Here is a 15575-nt window from a genome sequence, read left to right as displayed (position 1 = left end):
CGTTTCAGTGATGTGTCCCTTTAAGCCTTTTGATTTTATGTGAAAACCTACAATGACTGCGAACAAGGAGCTTTCACACCACTCCAAATACAAGGCAATATAATATCTAGTAAAATTCACCTGTATAATTTTGTAAGCGGGACAGAATGAGCTCTACGTTGGATGGATATTGAATGTCCTAATTTCAGTAGCATATTTCAAAACTGAAATCGTAGTTTTTGGTCCTTTTTTAAAATCTTTTTTTTTGGGGGGGGGGAGGAGGAACAAAGATTAGTTTTTACACGAGAGAAAACTGAGGCCTAAAGAGACCAAATTGTCCAAGGTCACACCCAATATTAGTGACCAAGCCAAACCTACGCTCTAATTTAACATCCAAACCCGCAGCATCTGTTTCCCCCAATCCCTAATTGCATCAATCACCGTTCAGGCTCCAAATAAAGTTGGTTTTTGTCTAACGGTCCTACCCCACGCCCCCTTTTCTTCTGTTGTTAACCCGTAGTAAAATCTCGCACAACGTGTTCATGAAAACACGGTGACTTTCATGAGCCTTTTTCCTTATGCCAAAAATTTTCTCTGAAAGGCTCTCTGGGTTCACCCCGCGGCCGGGAGAGGAGTGGAGGGAGGCGACAGGGGCAAACAAATCTTTACGTGTACTCGCTCGTGCCGGGGGTGCAGCCTGCGCGGCCGCGGAGGAAACCACAATGTACTAGCGTAGTGCTGTGTGTGTGTGTGTGTGTGTGTGTGTGTGTGCAGGGAGGCCGGGGGCGGGGGGGGGGAGAAAAACACGGCGGTGGGAAATCCCTGTGCTGTGCTTCGGCCAACCCTGGGCAAAGCTGGGCAGGGCCGCGCGTGAATAAATCTCATTAAGTGGCCGGGCGCAGACACTGCAGCACCGCAGAAGAGGAGGGGGCGAGGCAGAGCGCCGGGCTCGCCCGAGCCGGGGGCGGGGGAGCGAGCGAGCGCCAGGGCGGCTCTTTCATAGGCCGAGGCCCGCGCGCCCCCGCCCCTCGCGCTGGCCCGGGGATCGGTGCACCGCCGCGGCGTTACCTGAGAAGGGCCCGCTCGTCCGCGCCCCGCCCCGCCCCGCCCCGCCCCGCCCCGGCCCTCCCTCCCTCCCGCGAGGCCGGGCCGCACGACGTAGACGCCGCGCCTTCCTTCTCCCGCGGGCGGCTTCCCTTACCTTGTTGGGGAGGGGAGGAAAAAAAAAATCCTCTCGGCGGCCGCCCCCGCCTCCTCGAGAGGACATGAAATGGCGGTCGGCGAGGCGAGCGCGAGGAGCCGCCAAAACCCAGCGCCCCTCCGAGCCCATCCATGACATCGGCGCTCCCCGGGCCCCGCCGCAGTGACCCTGCCCACAGGCCGAATCATCGATTCGTCGGCGCTCGCCGCGCGGCCCGCCTTCCCGCCAGCCTCTTCCCGAAGCCGCGCGCTCCGGGCCGGGGAGAACACCTCCTCGCCCCCCAACCGGGTGCCCCCGCCGGGGCGCGCGCCCGCCCGCCCGCCCGCCACCCTCCCCGGCCCGCCGCCACTCTCTCGCGCACACACCCCCCCTCCTCCCCTCCCCCAGTGGTTGCGTCCGTGACATCATCATCATGGCAACAAGAGCTGCAGCCTGGGACCGAGGAGCCCGTGTGATTCCCGGCGGCGGCGGCCGTGGTAGCGACACCATCCGACCCGACGAACGCGCCAGGGCTTCTCTCCCGCTGCCTCTCGCCGGGAGCGTGTGAGGAGGGGGCGGCAGCACCACAGCCCCGCACCCCGGCGCGTCGTCGCCGCTCGTCTCGGCGTCCGTGCGAGGGGAGGGAGGAGGAGGGGGAGCGAGGCGAACCGAGCGAGAAGGGGAGGAGGCGCCTCTGCGGAGCCGCCGCCGCTGCTGCCGCCGCTGCCAGGTCGCCAGTGGAGGGGAGGCGGTGGCGGCGGCGGCGAACATGTTTTCTGTGAGGATAGTGACTGCCGACTACTACATGGCCAGCCCGCTGCGGGGGCTGGATATCTGCCAATCCCCCCTCACCCAGCTCCCTGTCAAGAAGGTGCCGGTGGTACGAGTCTTCGGAGCGACCCCGGCAGGTAAGCGGGAGCGGGCGGGAGTGCGAGCGGCGGGCCGCCGGGGCTGCCCTCCCCGCCGCGAACTCGCGCGCACGCCGGCCGCCGGCCCTCTCCGGGCTGGCCGCGGACTCTTCCCTCTCCCTCGCTCTGCTCGCCTTTTCTCCCGCGCGTGACAGGAGGCGCAAAAAATGTGGGTTCGTACGAGCGCTGCGCCCCCCCTCCGCGCCAGAGAGGCAGCGGGCGCCGGGTATGGACTGTGCGAGCGGCGGGCGGGCGGGCGGGCGGGCGGGCGGGCGGGCTGGGTCGGTCCCCGTCTCGGCGGCTGTGCCTCGTCCCCGAGGACGAGTTCGCGGGCCCTTAGGGGTTGACCGCTGACGGGACCCCGGACACCCGCCGCGTCTCCCCAGTGCCCTGTTCTAGAGACGGCTTTGAGAGCAGAGGGGAAGTGTCAGCCCTGTTGTCAGTCGCTCCCCGTTGCCTCTTTTCACCCTCGCTCTCCTCTGCCCCTGCCGGAGATGCTGTGACTGTCGAAAGTGGCGCCCGGGGCCAGATAATCTTTCTCATTGAAGTGACCATGTGGTTGTGCTGCGAGTGCAGGTCGTGACTGCTCAGAGTTTAACGCCTTGGCGGGGACAGAGCGGCATCCTCAGGTGCAATGCTTTCAGGAAATGTGCATCCGTGGAAATAGGAAATGCGTGTTTGTGTCGCCCAACATAAAATATTACACTTATCGGGGTGAATTCGTTAGGAAACACAGCCAAGCTCAGCAGCACAGATGTTTTTAAATGCCTCTAGGCTGGGTTGTAGGACTGCATTTTAAAAATAGATAAGGGAAAAACTATTTTGAAGAAATGATGGGAAAAATGACAGAAGCTATGTTCTGGAACGCTCGTTGGAATTTATAATACAAATAGGACAGTGGCCAAAATACAAGGTTTTCTTGTTTTTATTTTTCTGTTTTGCCTTTTACACGCTTCTAAACTGTTAACGTGGAATGCTAAAGCCGTTTTCTGGAGGAGGGAGTTCTTACCAAGGTATCGCCCTATGGGATTTTTAGATAGCATTTCCCACTTGATGCTCCTTGCCCTCATCGCCATTCATCTTTATTCCTATAGTCAGCTTCTGTGCACTCCCAAGATAATGCCACTTTCCAAAATGCGGGCACCCATCCTAAGCACCTTTGAAAGTGAATTCTCTTTGTTAGAAATGTCAATGCTTTAAATAAGAGTTGGCAAAAGACTGCTTTTTCAAATAGTGGGAGTTTGACGCTGCGAGCCGTGGAAGATGGAGAACTTGAATGCTGTTAACAGTTTGTGGAGAGTACAGCCCTTGGGACTTGAAAGACTGGAAAATATGATGTTCTATAGGATAGGTTTTCTACCCTTTTAAATATCGCGGTGCTGTCTTTGTTTTGATGGGGAATCTCGGGTGATACCCTGCTTGTTCTCGCTTCAGGGGCAGAGAATGATGAGTGAAGTTGACTTTCAAGTTGTAGGCAACATGCTAATAGGATGTGTTGTGGTGCTGCAGTTTGCACGGTGGTTGAGCTGCTTTTCTACAGTTTTGTTTTTCCTGCTACACTCACTAAATATGTATTTCTGGGTGATTTTAAAACTGTATTATGTAAGAAAGTTTTGTTTGTGGAAATACATGATTTTCACTAACAGCACAGTTTTGTGGAAGAATATTCTTTACAAATAGAGCGTGGTATATACATCCATGTTTCTGAATATTGGAATGTGAAATATTTCATAAGAAGTATTTATCTCTTCTTTCCTTCCTGAATATCTTACAATAGGTCACTAGCCCCTAATTAAAAAAAGAAAAAAAGAAAAATTTACCGTTTTATGGTATATTTTGAAATGTATAGTACAAATTAATAAAAAAAACTTTTCATACAGGTAAAACCAAACTTCAAATTGCCAAGGATTATCAAGTTGAAAGAGGTACAATTTACAGGCTTAAACAAAATTTTCTGTTTCAAGCATGGCACATGGGATGAATATAAATGTCAGTCAGCTTAGGATTCAGTGATTCTTTCATTAATGTATGTTAATAATTTACTTGGTTGGGATATGCCTTGGAGCTGAGGTCAAGAGAGAAAATAATAAAATAATTCCTTACATAGTATAAAACAATTCTTGTTTTCCTCAACAAGAAGAAAATTGAAGTATTTTTTAATGTCAGAAAACCCCAGTGGAATTAGTATTAATTCAATCTCAAAAACTAAGCTGCAGAGTTTTCTGCTTTTGAATTCTCTTCCCAAAGAAAACTAGTCTAAGCTACATAGAGAAATAAAACTTGAAAATAAGTAATGTAATAGAGAGGTCAGAACACATTTTATTAAAAATCTAATGCTTGACAGGTGTGGTGGTGCATGCCTTTAATCCCAGCATTTGGGAGGCAGAGACAGGTGGATCTCTGAGTTTGAGGCCAGCCTGCTCTACAGAGCTAGTTCCAGGACAGCAAAGGTTGTTGAACAGAAACCCTGTCTTGGGGTTAAAAAATTCTGGATGCTAAAATTTCTATTGAAAATAAATTTACTACTACAAAATGCAGGTAGTTTGTATCTTTACTAACAAGCAAACTACGTGAATGAAAATTTGTAACACCTGATAAGTCCATGAAGTACCATAAACATGTCTTCAGTTTATTGGTGTTAATTATGGAAGTCCTTAATTATTTACTTTGGTTTGGAGAAAAGATGTTTTTAAACAGAATTTGTTTTTCAAAGGAGGGCCTGAAAAATAACATCAGAAGAAAATTTCTCTAAAAATGGCTATTTAAGAATTATAAATTCTGAATTGATCGGAATACTGCTATTGCATGAAAAATTTTCTGCTTTAGGAAACAGTCCAGTTAACTTTCGCTGTCCTGTTTTAAGGACATATTTTGCATAATGTAAAAAATGTCTTGGATTTAAAAGTGTCTGTGTTTTGAGTTGGTGAAGTTTGAGAATATATATACTTTTTTTTTTAAAGTAGCATGTTCATACTTGAATTTGAAGTTCTGACTGATGGGTTTGATCATTTGCTAACTGAACATGGTGATTCTTATTTTCATGTGAATGATGGAATTATTTTTAAAACCTCTTTGGTTCTTTCAAACTCATTAAAATTTTTATTTTGAAGCGTGTGTGTGTGTGTGTGTGTGTATGAGAGAGAGAGAGAGAGAGAGAGAGCGTGAGCGTGTGAGTGAACATGTACTCAAGCACCATGGTGTATGTGTGGAGATCAGAGGGAATCCTTCCACCTTGTGAGTTTCTGGGATCAAACAGGTCATCAGGCTTCAGGCAGCAAGTGTCTTTACCAGATAAACCTTCTCATTGGCCCTAGACCTTTTTTTTTTAGAAAAGTGTTGAACATTATTTTGGTGCAACTGTGTCCCAAGCATTATATTTATAGAAAAAATGTCCTTTTCTTTTATAACAAACATCATTCTAGTAATTTGGCTTAGTGGAAAAAAAGCAAGATTATTACCAAAGTATGGGATCCTGCCTTTTCATTTACACTGAATGTCGGTGTGACTACTCAGGGAATTCTTATAGAATCCTGCTGAGGACCTGCCTCAGGTGAGGAACTGGTTGCTGTCCAGTTTCCACATCTCACCCCTTGCTTCATTACTTGATGTAGCACCCTTCATGCTGGGCTTAGATGTCTCTCCATTTTCTTTGCACCAGGTCGAAGCTTCCCTGCTGAAATGCAGAGTCGGAGTAGATAGAAGAGCAAAGTGTTTACTAACCAAGTCATGGACCAAAGTAGGCCAGACAGACTATAGAGGGAGCTACCTGCCTTCAAGATTACAGTCAGGAATTTTACTGTAACTTTCTCTCCTACTTGCAAATAGTTTTATAGATTGTTGGAGACAGTAACATGAAATAAAATGGTTCTTTACAAGCATAACTTATAATTCTGAAATTCTACATGAGTATAGGGGCTTAGTGATTTCTCCTATTTTATAAACCTAGCTGCAGTGGACTATTATAATGACCTGTTTTGGTAACTTGGTAGATTATTAAATACATTTTTATGAGTATGATTTTGAAAACTATAGCATTTAACTCAGATTCTCAAAACCGAGAATCTTGTTTACTTTTTAGCTAAACATTCAAAAATATCTAAGATCATGTAAGACCTATTCAGTTATAATTATTAGAGATTTTCCAGAGCACACCGAGATCTAGTTAGGCTAATCGCAAACAAAATTGTCTACTTTAATAAATATTTGAAGACCCAAATAGAAAGCTTTACTAGTTTTATGCCATATATTTGACTAAAGTCATAATTAGCAAATCAGAAGCAGGCAGGAGCCCTCTTGAATCTGGAACACTGGAGAAGCTTAGTGTATGTCAGCACATTCTGTGTGCCTTTGTTAAAGCAGCATTACCCTCCAGAAACTCAGAAAAGAAGCGGTGATAGACATGGAAATATAAATTAAACATAGAATGCTTAGGTTGAAATAGAAATGTGTGTAAGAGATGAGAACTCCAAAAGGAGAATGTGGCGGCCACCGGTCAAGCAAAAAGGGAAGTCCAGGGAAGGTTTCATGAAGGAAGTATGGATTAAGTCATTTTAATTTTTTTAAGAACTAAATTTTCATAGAGGAACAGATACGAGGTAACTCACAAATGAAGAAAACGTCTCTCTGCAGGGCAGCTTAGCAGTATATGCCAAAATCCTTGAAATGTTCCTTTTTGACCCATTGGTTCTAGTTTGGGGGATTTTAATCTTTGAACATAAGTCTTTTGGCAAATCTGATTTTCTTTTTTATCTGTCTACTTTTTTATTCTTCACCATCCTAGTCCAAGCTCCTGACGTTTTTGAAAGGGTTAACTACAATAGCTTCCTAATCTTGGTTTATCCCAATCTTCCTGCCCCTTCTAATCTGATTTCTACACTGTAATCATTTTTTTTTCACCACGAAATCCTGTCCTATATGCTTTAGTAGCTTTCAGCTGTTATTTAGAACACAGACAAAATTCCTTGTTTCACATGGCATCAACTACCTATCTTACAAAGTCTTGCATAGCTTGGCCCTGCCTTTCTGTTCAGTCATGGCTTGAGCTGGATTCTCCTTGCCTTGCTCTCTGTATTCCTGCCATATTGGCATCATTTCAGTCCCCCTTTCTTGCTGTGCTCCCCCCCACAGTGATGGTATTGTACTTGCTCTTCCCTGGGATAAGAATATTTTCTTTTCTTTCTTTAAAACTCCAATTTATTTTTCCACAGGGAAGTCATCACTACCCACAGACATTTAGTTCCTTCATAGCATTGCTGTAGTTGTTATTTTGTGCATGTTGGAGATTGATGTTTAGTTTTTCCTCATTGTAACCTCCAGAAATGCTAGTAATTTTTAGTTATTGTTGTTGTTGACTCTTATAGAGCTATGCTTACCAGAGGGCTTGAAACACAAGCATTTGTTGCAAGAATTAATGAATGACAGTCATCACAGGGAATAGCCCCAGATATTTAGCAGTTGGGATGTAGTTACATAAAGGGGATATGTTCCTGCAAAATATTATTCCTTCCTGAATCATGCTTTAGATTATGTAATAACATGGAAAATATTATCACCATATTGTGTGAAAAATTAGTTTACAAAACAGTCATTTAAAATGCAGAAAAGGTTATTGAAACATAAAGGTTGATTTTCTGTAGGAAGTGTATTTTGTACTTTCAGATTTTCTATGGATAGTGTATATTGGCTACATAGTTTGTAAAAGACTGTTCACATGCTTGTTAAGAAAAAGCCAACTTCTTAGATGTGCTTCACAAATATAGTAAGATAAAGGTTTAAGTCTCATTAGGGTCTCTAAAATAAATATTCACCCAAGTGCATAATTGCATTATGGTGTTTTGATTCTTGATTGTACTTAGCTAAGACAATTTCAAAGGCATTTTTTGTCTGTTAAAGTAAACTAGCAATTTCTAATTGAAATATATCCATTTGTTTGTGAAGTTATTTTAATTTTAAAATATAGGTGTAGGAGTGAGTATATGAAGGTATGTTTTCTTGTGCTGAGGGTCAAACACTGTGATGCATATACTAGGCATGTACTCTACTCCTGAGTTCTATCCCCAGGACTTAAAATGTTCAGGAGCCTGACATGATTTTGTTACATGATAGCAATGCTCAGAGTAAAGCTCAGAAATGAACTCATATGTGTTAGTACTTTAAAACAAAGATACTGTCTTTGATCTTTCAGTTGGGAAAAGAATTGTTATTTTAAAGAATTGGATTTTAAAGATAGAATGCTACTATTCTGGACAAAAAATAAGTTGGCTTCCAGAGGAGTCAAAACCAAATGTGAACTAAGAAACAGGATAATCATTTTTGATGTAGCTCAGAAATGATAAATACTTTTCAGATTATGAAAAAATGCTGAAGCTAGATTCTGAATTTTATAACACAGAAGTGAAATTCTGTATTGGGGAAAATCATAAGCTAAAAAGTAAATAAACTAGTAAATTCATTTGCACTTTTGAAAAAGGACTGATTTCTTCCTAATAAATAGCTCCTGCCAACAGAGAAATGAACAAGAAAATTCATGTGGAAAGTGCTATATGTATATAGTATTTCTTATAAAGTTATAATTATAGCTATAACATATTCCATCATTTGTTATATTTGCAAAGCTATTTAGGATAACTTGAGAATAGTGAAGGAAGAAATTGCCAGTCTCTTACATTGTTGGTAGGATTATAAAGGACTCATGCTGTATGTAAAGCCATCTGGGAATTCTCAGAGTTAAGTATACTTTTATTATAAATAAGCAATTCTACTCAAGAATTTTGTGTTTCACATTTTTGCATATGTGTCAAATAGAATGTAAGAATATCTGTGACTGCATTGTGATACAATAGTGCATGTACATCAGCATGCCATGTTGTAATAGGAAAAAGCAAAGGTGAAAGACTGGAGTGTGTTTTAGGTAGAAAAATAGAATGTAATGCATATGTACTTTTGTTGTCTTTAGAAAGATAGGAAAATTTGGTGATAGTAATTGTCACCAGTGAGTAGAATTGGTTTAAGTTGTAGTCATAGGAATTAGTAAAGCAGAACAAAAGGAAAAGATCCTAATAATTGCTGCAAAATGATTGCTACAATGTTGTTTAATATTAATTTTTGTTAGAGATCTTCTAATTCATAGCCTTTTATGTATAAAATTTTTTCCTTTTTTATTTAAATTAGAAACTATCTTATTTTATATATCAATCCCAGTTCCCTCTTCCTCCCATTCTCTGTTGCACCCCACCAACCCCCATCCCATCCTTCTTCTGCTCCATAGAAAGGGTGAGGCCTTCCATGGGGGATCGTCAAAGTCTGTCACATCATTTGGGGCAGGGCCTAGGCCCTCCCCCCTGTGTCTAGGCTGAGAGAGTATCCCTCTATGTGGAGTGGGCTCCCAAAGTCCATTCGTATACTAGGGATAAATACTGATCCATTACCAGGGATCCATAGACTGCCCAGGCCTCCTAACTAATACCCATGTGCAGGGGGCCTGGTTCCATCCTATGTTGGTTTCCAAGCTGTCAGTCTGGGGTTCATGAGCTCCTTGTTCAGGTCAGCTGCTTCTGTGGGTTTCCCCAGCATTGGCTTAACCCCTTTGCTCATTACTCCTCCCTCTCTACAACTGGATTCCAGGAATTTGGCTCAGTGCTTAGCTGTGGGTCTCTGCCTCTGCTTCCATCAGCTACTGGATGAAGGCTCTAGGATGACATATAATGCAGCCATCAGTCTCATTATAGGGGAAGGGCATTTAAGGTAGCCTCTCCCCTATTGCTTAGATTCTTAGTTGGTGTCATCCTTGTAGATCACTGGACGTTCCCTAGTGCCAGATTTCTCTTTAAACCTATAATGGCTCCCTCTATTAAGGTATGTCTTTTCTTGCTTTGTGACTCAATCTTCCTGCTCCCTCATGTCCTCCTCTCCTCTACTCTTCTCCCCTTCTCTTTCTCCTAACTCCCCCGCCTCCCAGTTTGTTCAAGAGTTGATGGCTGTGGCTCACTGTAGCGTGGCCCTAGTGGAATAGAGGTGGGAAGGGAGGCGTTTCTGGGGGGTACCTTAAACACCAGGGTGAGTAATAATTCTTTTGATATTTGAAGTGCTTACTAATTGGAATGACTTCAGCCATCAGCCTCAGCTGTTTCTTGTGGAAAAAAGATTTTGGAGCGGCTCTGAACTTGTATTCAAAATACCTGAGGAGCATGCCATCCAGTGCAAGGAGCATCTCACTGATGATGACAAGGAAGCAGAAGGTGCCGGGGGAGGCAGAGACAGGCAGGTGGGGGAAAACCACCTTTTGGGTCCAAATTTCAATTCTGCTTGCCATGTGCATTTGATGAACTATTTTAGCTTGCTGCAAGGTAACTAATAGAATATGTATAGTCCCCTTTTAAAAAAATCCTTCTCGATGTTTGGATTTAAAATTCATACATATGAATTTTTGCTTACATATATCAAAGATTATCATAATACTTTGAATCTTAACACACAATTTCACTAAGCACCATGCAGATGTTCCATGAGTCCTTTTGTTGTCCAAGGTGTTAAAATCCAGTAACAATGTGAGGGTGGAGAAACACCATTCTAGATGTATGTGTGTATGTATATGTAAAATAATATATGTATATCTTTGTATGTGAGAATATATACCTAGATAACATACCATATGTGTGTGTGTGTATTTTTTTCACACACATGAACTTTAGACAGGCAGCAGTTTCAAGCAGTGTCTAGTAGTTAATTGATTGATATGGGGATAGATTTGAAAACTGGGAATCTGGACAGCTTTTACTACTCACATTGGCCTTATGGCAATTGAAAGATGAAATACAGAACACTAGTAGAATTATTAATGTCACGTACATAGTTTAGAACTCTTTCAAAGCCTATTATGTCTAGAAGTGGAGAGAATATAATTGTAGAATAGATTCAAGCAGGAGTGTGTGTGTGTGTGGTTGTGTGTGTGTTGATTGTTCTTTAATAATAATTAAAACTTACATAAAGAATTTAGGGAAGCTAGAAATGAAAATCAGTATTAGAATTATACACAATTAAAAATGTATTAAACTTCTTAGATTCTTTTGGTGGTGTACATTTTCCTCTGGCTTTTCTTTGAATCAGAATACATTCAGTTAATATACAGCAAAAAATTATTGCAGTTGAAGTAGGTTGTATTTAAAAATTTGGGTAGGTTGCCATTAGCTCCAGTTGTTTCAAAGAAATACTTATAAGTTTGATGAGTGTGATTTGTGATATACTTTAGAATGTGTGTTACTTTGGTACCTAGTTATTTTAACACCACAATGACATTAAATAAGATGAAATCATAGGAGTGAAGATACAGTGAACTTTGAATACAATTACTTTAACTTGTAATTGCCATGCAAATGTAAACAATATGGAGATGGGTATCTTAGGCAATCAGAAAGACACTTACTATCCAAATGATGTAGATGTATTTAGGGTACCAAAATAAGGCTCCCAGTTACAGTCCTTTAACCTTTTGTTGTTGTTGTTGTTGATTTTTTGTTTGTTTGCTTTTAAATTATTCTTTGAAGATTTCCAGATGATCCTGTGTTTCTTCTGGTTCTCACAGACTTTTAAATATTTCAATTTGTTAAAATGAAAACTGGTTGCTTAATTATTATTGGGAAACTGGACTGTTTTCTGCAGCAGAAATTGAATATATGTCTAGCAAAGTGATTTCTGAAACAAAATGGATAGTCATTGTCAATGGAAAATTATTTATACATATTTTCTGGCCATTTCTATTCTAATTTTAGATGATAGTTTTGGGAAATACTAAGAAATCAGTTTCCTTGGGGATAATTATTTAATTTTCTTTGGGCTTGGGGAACATTAGCTATATAAACAAATAAAAGAGTGTTACCTCAGAAATGCCTTGTCTAATATTTAACAACTTGTAAAAGTTTTCTATTTTTCTTACACTTCTTACAATTGTCAAGAAAGTGTAACAAGATTTAAAAGAAGTTATTTAGTTTGAATATACATATATTTACACTTAAAAGTAATTTATATATTAAATTAGGTTTGCTTAAGATGTGAAAGAGACGGCTTTGTAAGTAAGAACATGTTGCTATGTGAAGAATGTAAAGTTAAAACATGTTGGCATACTCCTAGTTTCACAGAACAAGAAAATGACTAATCTAAATTTCATTTCAGAATAAAAACCAAGACAAGCCACATAAAAGCAACCTAAAAATTAAACTGTCATCATATTATTTGTTTTAAAACTATGGAATAATATATCTGAGGAAGATTACTCTCAAAATTGTTTTTCTCAATTTCAAGTAAGTAATTTATTTTGGTTAATATATTGGGGGTGAGGGGGGTGGGTGATCCTTGGCATTGAAATTGATACTCATCCTTAAAAGTAACAACTCAAATATCCAGCTCTTTAAGCCTCTGGCTCCTTTGACCACTCCCAGAGTTTATCTCCTTGGTTTTCTAAGTCCTGGCCCTTTCCCACACTGCTATTAAAGGACTTACTGCATTGGACATTGTAGAGATAGCAATGTAGTTCTATCCTCAGTTGTACCCCCTCACCCCCCAATAAGTCCTCCATCCTACTGCCTTCTGTGCTGAGATACCCTGGGCAAGTTATTTGACTTCTGTGTGCCTTAACTTCCTTCTCTGTAAAACAAGTTTTAATGATTTCTACCTCACAGGACTATTATTACTGAATAAAATAACCAGCAAATGCCTGCCATATAGTAGCATAATGTTACCCTTTTTTATACTTGTCTCTAGGATCTTCCTTGTTGCCTCATTTGTACTAAGTGCTCTTTAGCATATTTCAATTGAAGTGAAATGGAAAATGTAACATTTTGTAACATTTATGTATTCCTCACATTAGTGTAAAGATAGATCACTTGCACATTGTGGTATAGGCTCTTTATAGTTGGTCAATGATTCATGTCTTAGGATGAGAAAATTATATATTTAAAACACCTTTTAAAAGTTGGCCAATTTTTATAATCACCTCATCCAGCCATAACTTTAAAAACAAAACAAAACCAACCCCCTGTTTTATATAGGGCAGGACAGTGTCCTGTCTGATCTTTCCTTGAACGGGAGCAGTGATAAGTCATTGGTTAAGGAGTAACTATAGTTTTCCCAATGCTGCAGATTAGGGTAAATGTATTTTTTTGAAGGAACCTGATTTTCCATAGTCATTAATGGTGTTTAAAAAATACATAAGTTATAGTAGAACATATTAAAAGCATATGCCAGATGTCACAAGGTGATTCGCCAAAAGGGATTTATTGCTTTACTTGTTTTTACCTTTTGTAAATTTATAATAAACATAAAAAAATGAAGCCTTTTGTTTTAAAACCTATTTAAGATTGTGAAATATAGGTCAAATGATTCATTATTATTCCCTAGTGTTTTAATTCTCTTCACTACATATTTTATAATATATTTCTTCACAAAGTCAGAAAGGTTTTCCAAGTTAATTTTATTATCATATTTTGGTTGATTAGGTTTAAGGTTTTTAAAATAGAAAGCATATGTTAGTTAAGTACTTTTAATTTTGTATTATTTTTAGTAACAGGTGTTGGACCACTTTTTGATCTTTACTGTATATCATTTTTCAAATAATTTATTTAGTCTTTTTAACTATAAAAAGCACTGTTTTCCCCATTTTACACTTGAGGAAATGAGGCTCAATGACTCCTGTCTAACTTTGTAGACAATAATAATTTAGTCTTTCTGACTATAAAAAGTACTGTTTTCCCCATTTTACACATGAGGAAACGAGGTAGGAAGAGGCTCATTGACTCCTGTCTAACTTTGTAGCATGTTTGCCTCATAGCACCTGAGATCAAATGAGAACACATACTAGGCTATTACTAATCTAGAAGAAAAAAGCATAAAAGCAAAAATGAGATGTTTGAGAAAACAGTAATAGTTATTGTTAGAAAATGACAGTGACTGTGAACATATTTTAGTTTCAGTAATAGTACACTAGTTATTCACATGGATTCATTGTTTTCCTAAGCAGTCCTACTATTCTCAACATTTTGTGATCATTTATGTAAATGTCTTTATAAGGAAATTGAACTTTGCAGTTAATCTAATAGAAAATATTTTTATAAGTTTAGTATAATTAAGGAAGTGGTATGTGAACCTACAGCCAGACCTTCATATCTGTAGATTTTATATCCTGGGATTCATCCAGTCACGGCAGGTATTGGGGGGAGGAAAACCCAATTGCATCTGTGCTGTATGAGTACAGACTTGTTTTTTTCTTGTTATGTTTCTTAAACAATTGAATATAGCAACTACTTGCTTAGCGTTTATATTGTATTTGGTACTATAAGTTACCCAGAGATTATTTACAATACATGGAATGCTATAGATAGCTTATGTATAAGTACCACTCCATTTCATAGAAGAGACTTAAATATCTGAGTTAGAAGAATAGGGACTTTGGGATCAGTCCTATACAGATAGTAGAGACAACTATATTTTCACTATGGAACTTTAAAGCAGAAAAATAAAGTAGGATTTTATTTGATCATAAGGCTTACTTTTGTACCCACTTTTACTGTACAGTAATCTTCTAGTAAACTTGGTGTTGTCAAGGGCTCCTATTAGTTAAGCATTTCTGTTACTGCTTCTCTGTGGGCTTGTTTATATGTCTGCCATTAGGAGATAGGTCAGGTGGTTAGTCTACAATGGTTTTATTTGGTCTGGAATTTGGTTGTTAGCTAGGGTACCATAGAACTGTAAGTTCCTAGCAGGCTAGCCATGACTCTTCACCTGAAGATAACCAGAATTTCTAGGAGCAGCAAGTAAACAAGCCCTGTATGTTTTCTTGTTTAATGGTTCAAAACAAATCACAAGGATTGTCCTTAGGGGTTTCCTAAGGATGTATGACTAATTAGGGGTCATTATAATCTATTATGTTGTTGCTGAGTGACTCATTTTTCCAAAGGGCCTGTTTTCTGACAGTATAACATTGCTTCCTTTGTTAAATAAGTAGTATGTATTTTTTTAAATTTAAAAAGTAGTGTTAGGGATTGAACCTTGTGTGTGATGAACAAATACTCTGTCGCTGAGCTATACCCTGAGTAGGGGGTGTTTACATAAATAGTATATTTGATGGTTCAGGTAAACTTAATTCTTTCTGTTACTCACTTTTATTCTATTTTTATTCTTACCTACATTATCCTCTAACTGTAGAATAAGGTATTATTAGATAAACAGTAAGTGAAATAAGACTATTACATTCATCTAAGTTTCTTAGCTGTCTGCCTTACACACAGACCTGAAAAAGCAGATAATTACAGTAGTTTTGTAAATGACCCTATACCGTATACCATATATATCTTGTGTACCATATGTTAAAAAATGTTCTACCAGAAATTCTCTAAATTATAAAAATTATAATGCAGAGGTTGTTTAATCTGTACTGCCACCAGAAATGAGACGAAATATTGAGGATTTTGTTCTCATGTTTTATTATCAAATCTGATGGGAAAAGTATAGATCTCAAT

General features: G+C 40.0%; 1 protein-coding gene and 1 long non-coding RNA gene across 9 annotated transcripts in view; one reads left to right on the top strand and one right to left on the bottom strand.

Annotated features, from left to right (window-relative positions):
• Positions 1–1494, bottom strand: part of LOC106021406 — a 101504-nt gene extending 100010 nt beyond the window's left edge. For 4 of the 6 annotated variants that reach the window (XR_005881822.1, XR_005881821.1, XR_005881824.1 and 1 more), the window contains exon 1: positions 1181–1493. This is a non-coding gene — a long non-coding RNA (uncharacterized LOC106021406). Of the gene's footprint in view, positions 1–1180 lie in introns of all 6 variants that reach the window. The other 2 variants (XR_005881823.1, XR_002383432.2) reach the window with 1 other exon arrangement.
• Positions 1495–1604: 110 nt separating this feature from the next.
• Rev3l (REV3 like, DNA directed polymerase zeta catalytic subunit) overlaps positions 1605–15575 on the top strand; it is a 143165-nt gene continuing 129194 nt past the window's right edge. Inside the window, exons 1-2 of one of the 3 annotated variants that reach the window (XM_040758200.1) lie at positions 1942–2067; positions 12235–12362. Coding sequence is in view for 1 of the 3 variants with exons in the window: in XM_040758199.1 (XP_040614133.1) it covers positions 1929–2067 (139 nt within the window). In the remaining 2 variants the exon portion in view is untranslated. Of the gene's footprint in view, positions 2068–12234; positions 12363–15575 lie in introns of all 3 variants that reach the window. The other 2 variants (XR_005881818.1, XM_040758199.1) reach the window with 2 other exon arrangements.

The sequence above is a fragment of the Mesocricetus auratus genome, unplaced genomic scaffold, assembly GCF_017639785.1.
Source record: "Mesocricetus auratus isolate SY011 unplaced genomic scaffold, BCM_Maur_2.0 Super-Scaffold_100018, whole genome shotgun sequence".
NCBI classification, from domain to species: Eukaryota; Metazoa; Chordata; class Mammalia; order Rodentia; family Cricetidae; genus Mesocricetus; species Mesocricetus auratus.
Note: the sequence above shows the minus strand (reverse complement) of the source record. Positions and strands in the feature narration are given on the sequence as shown.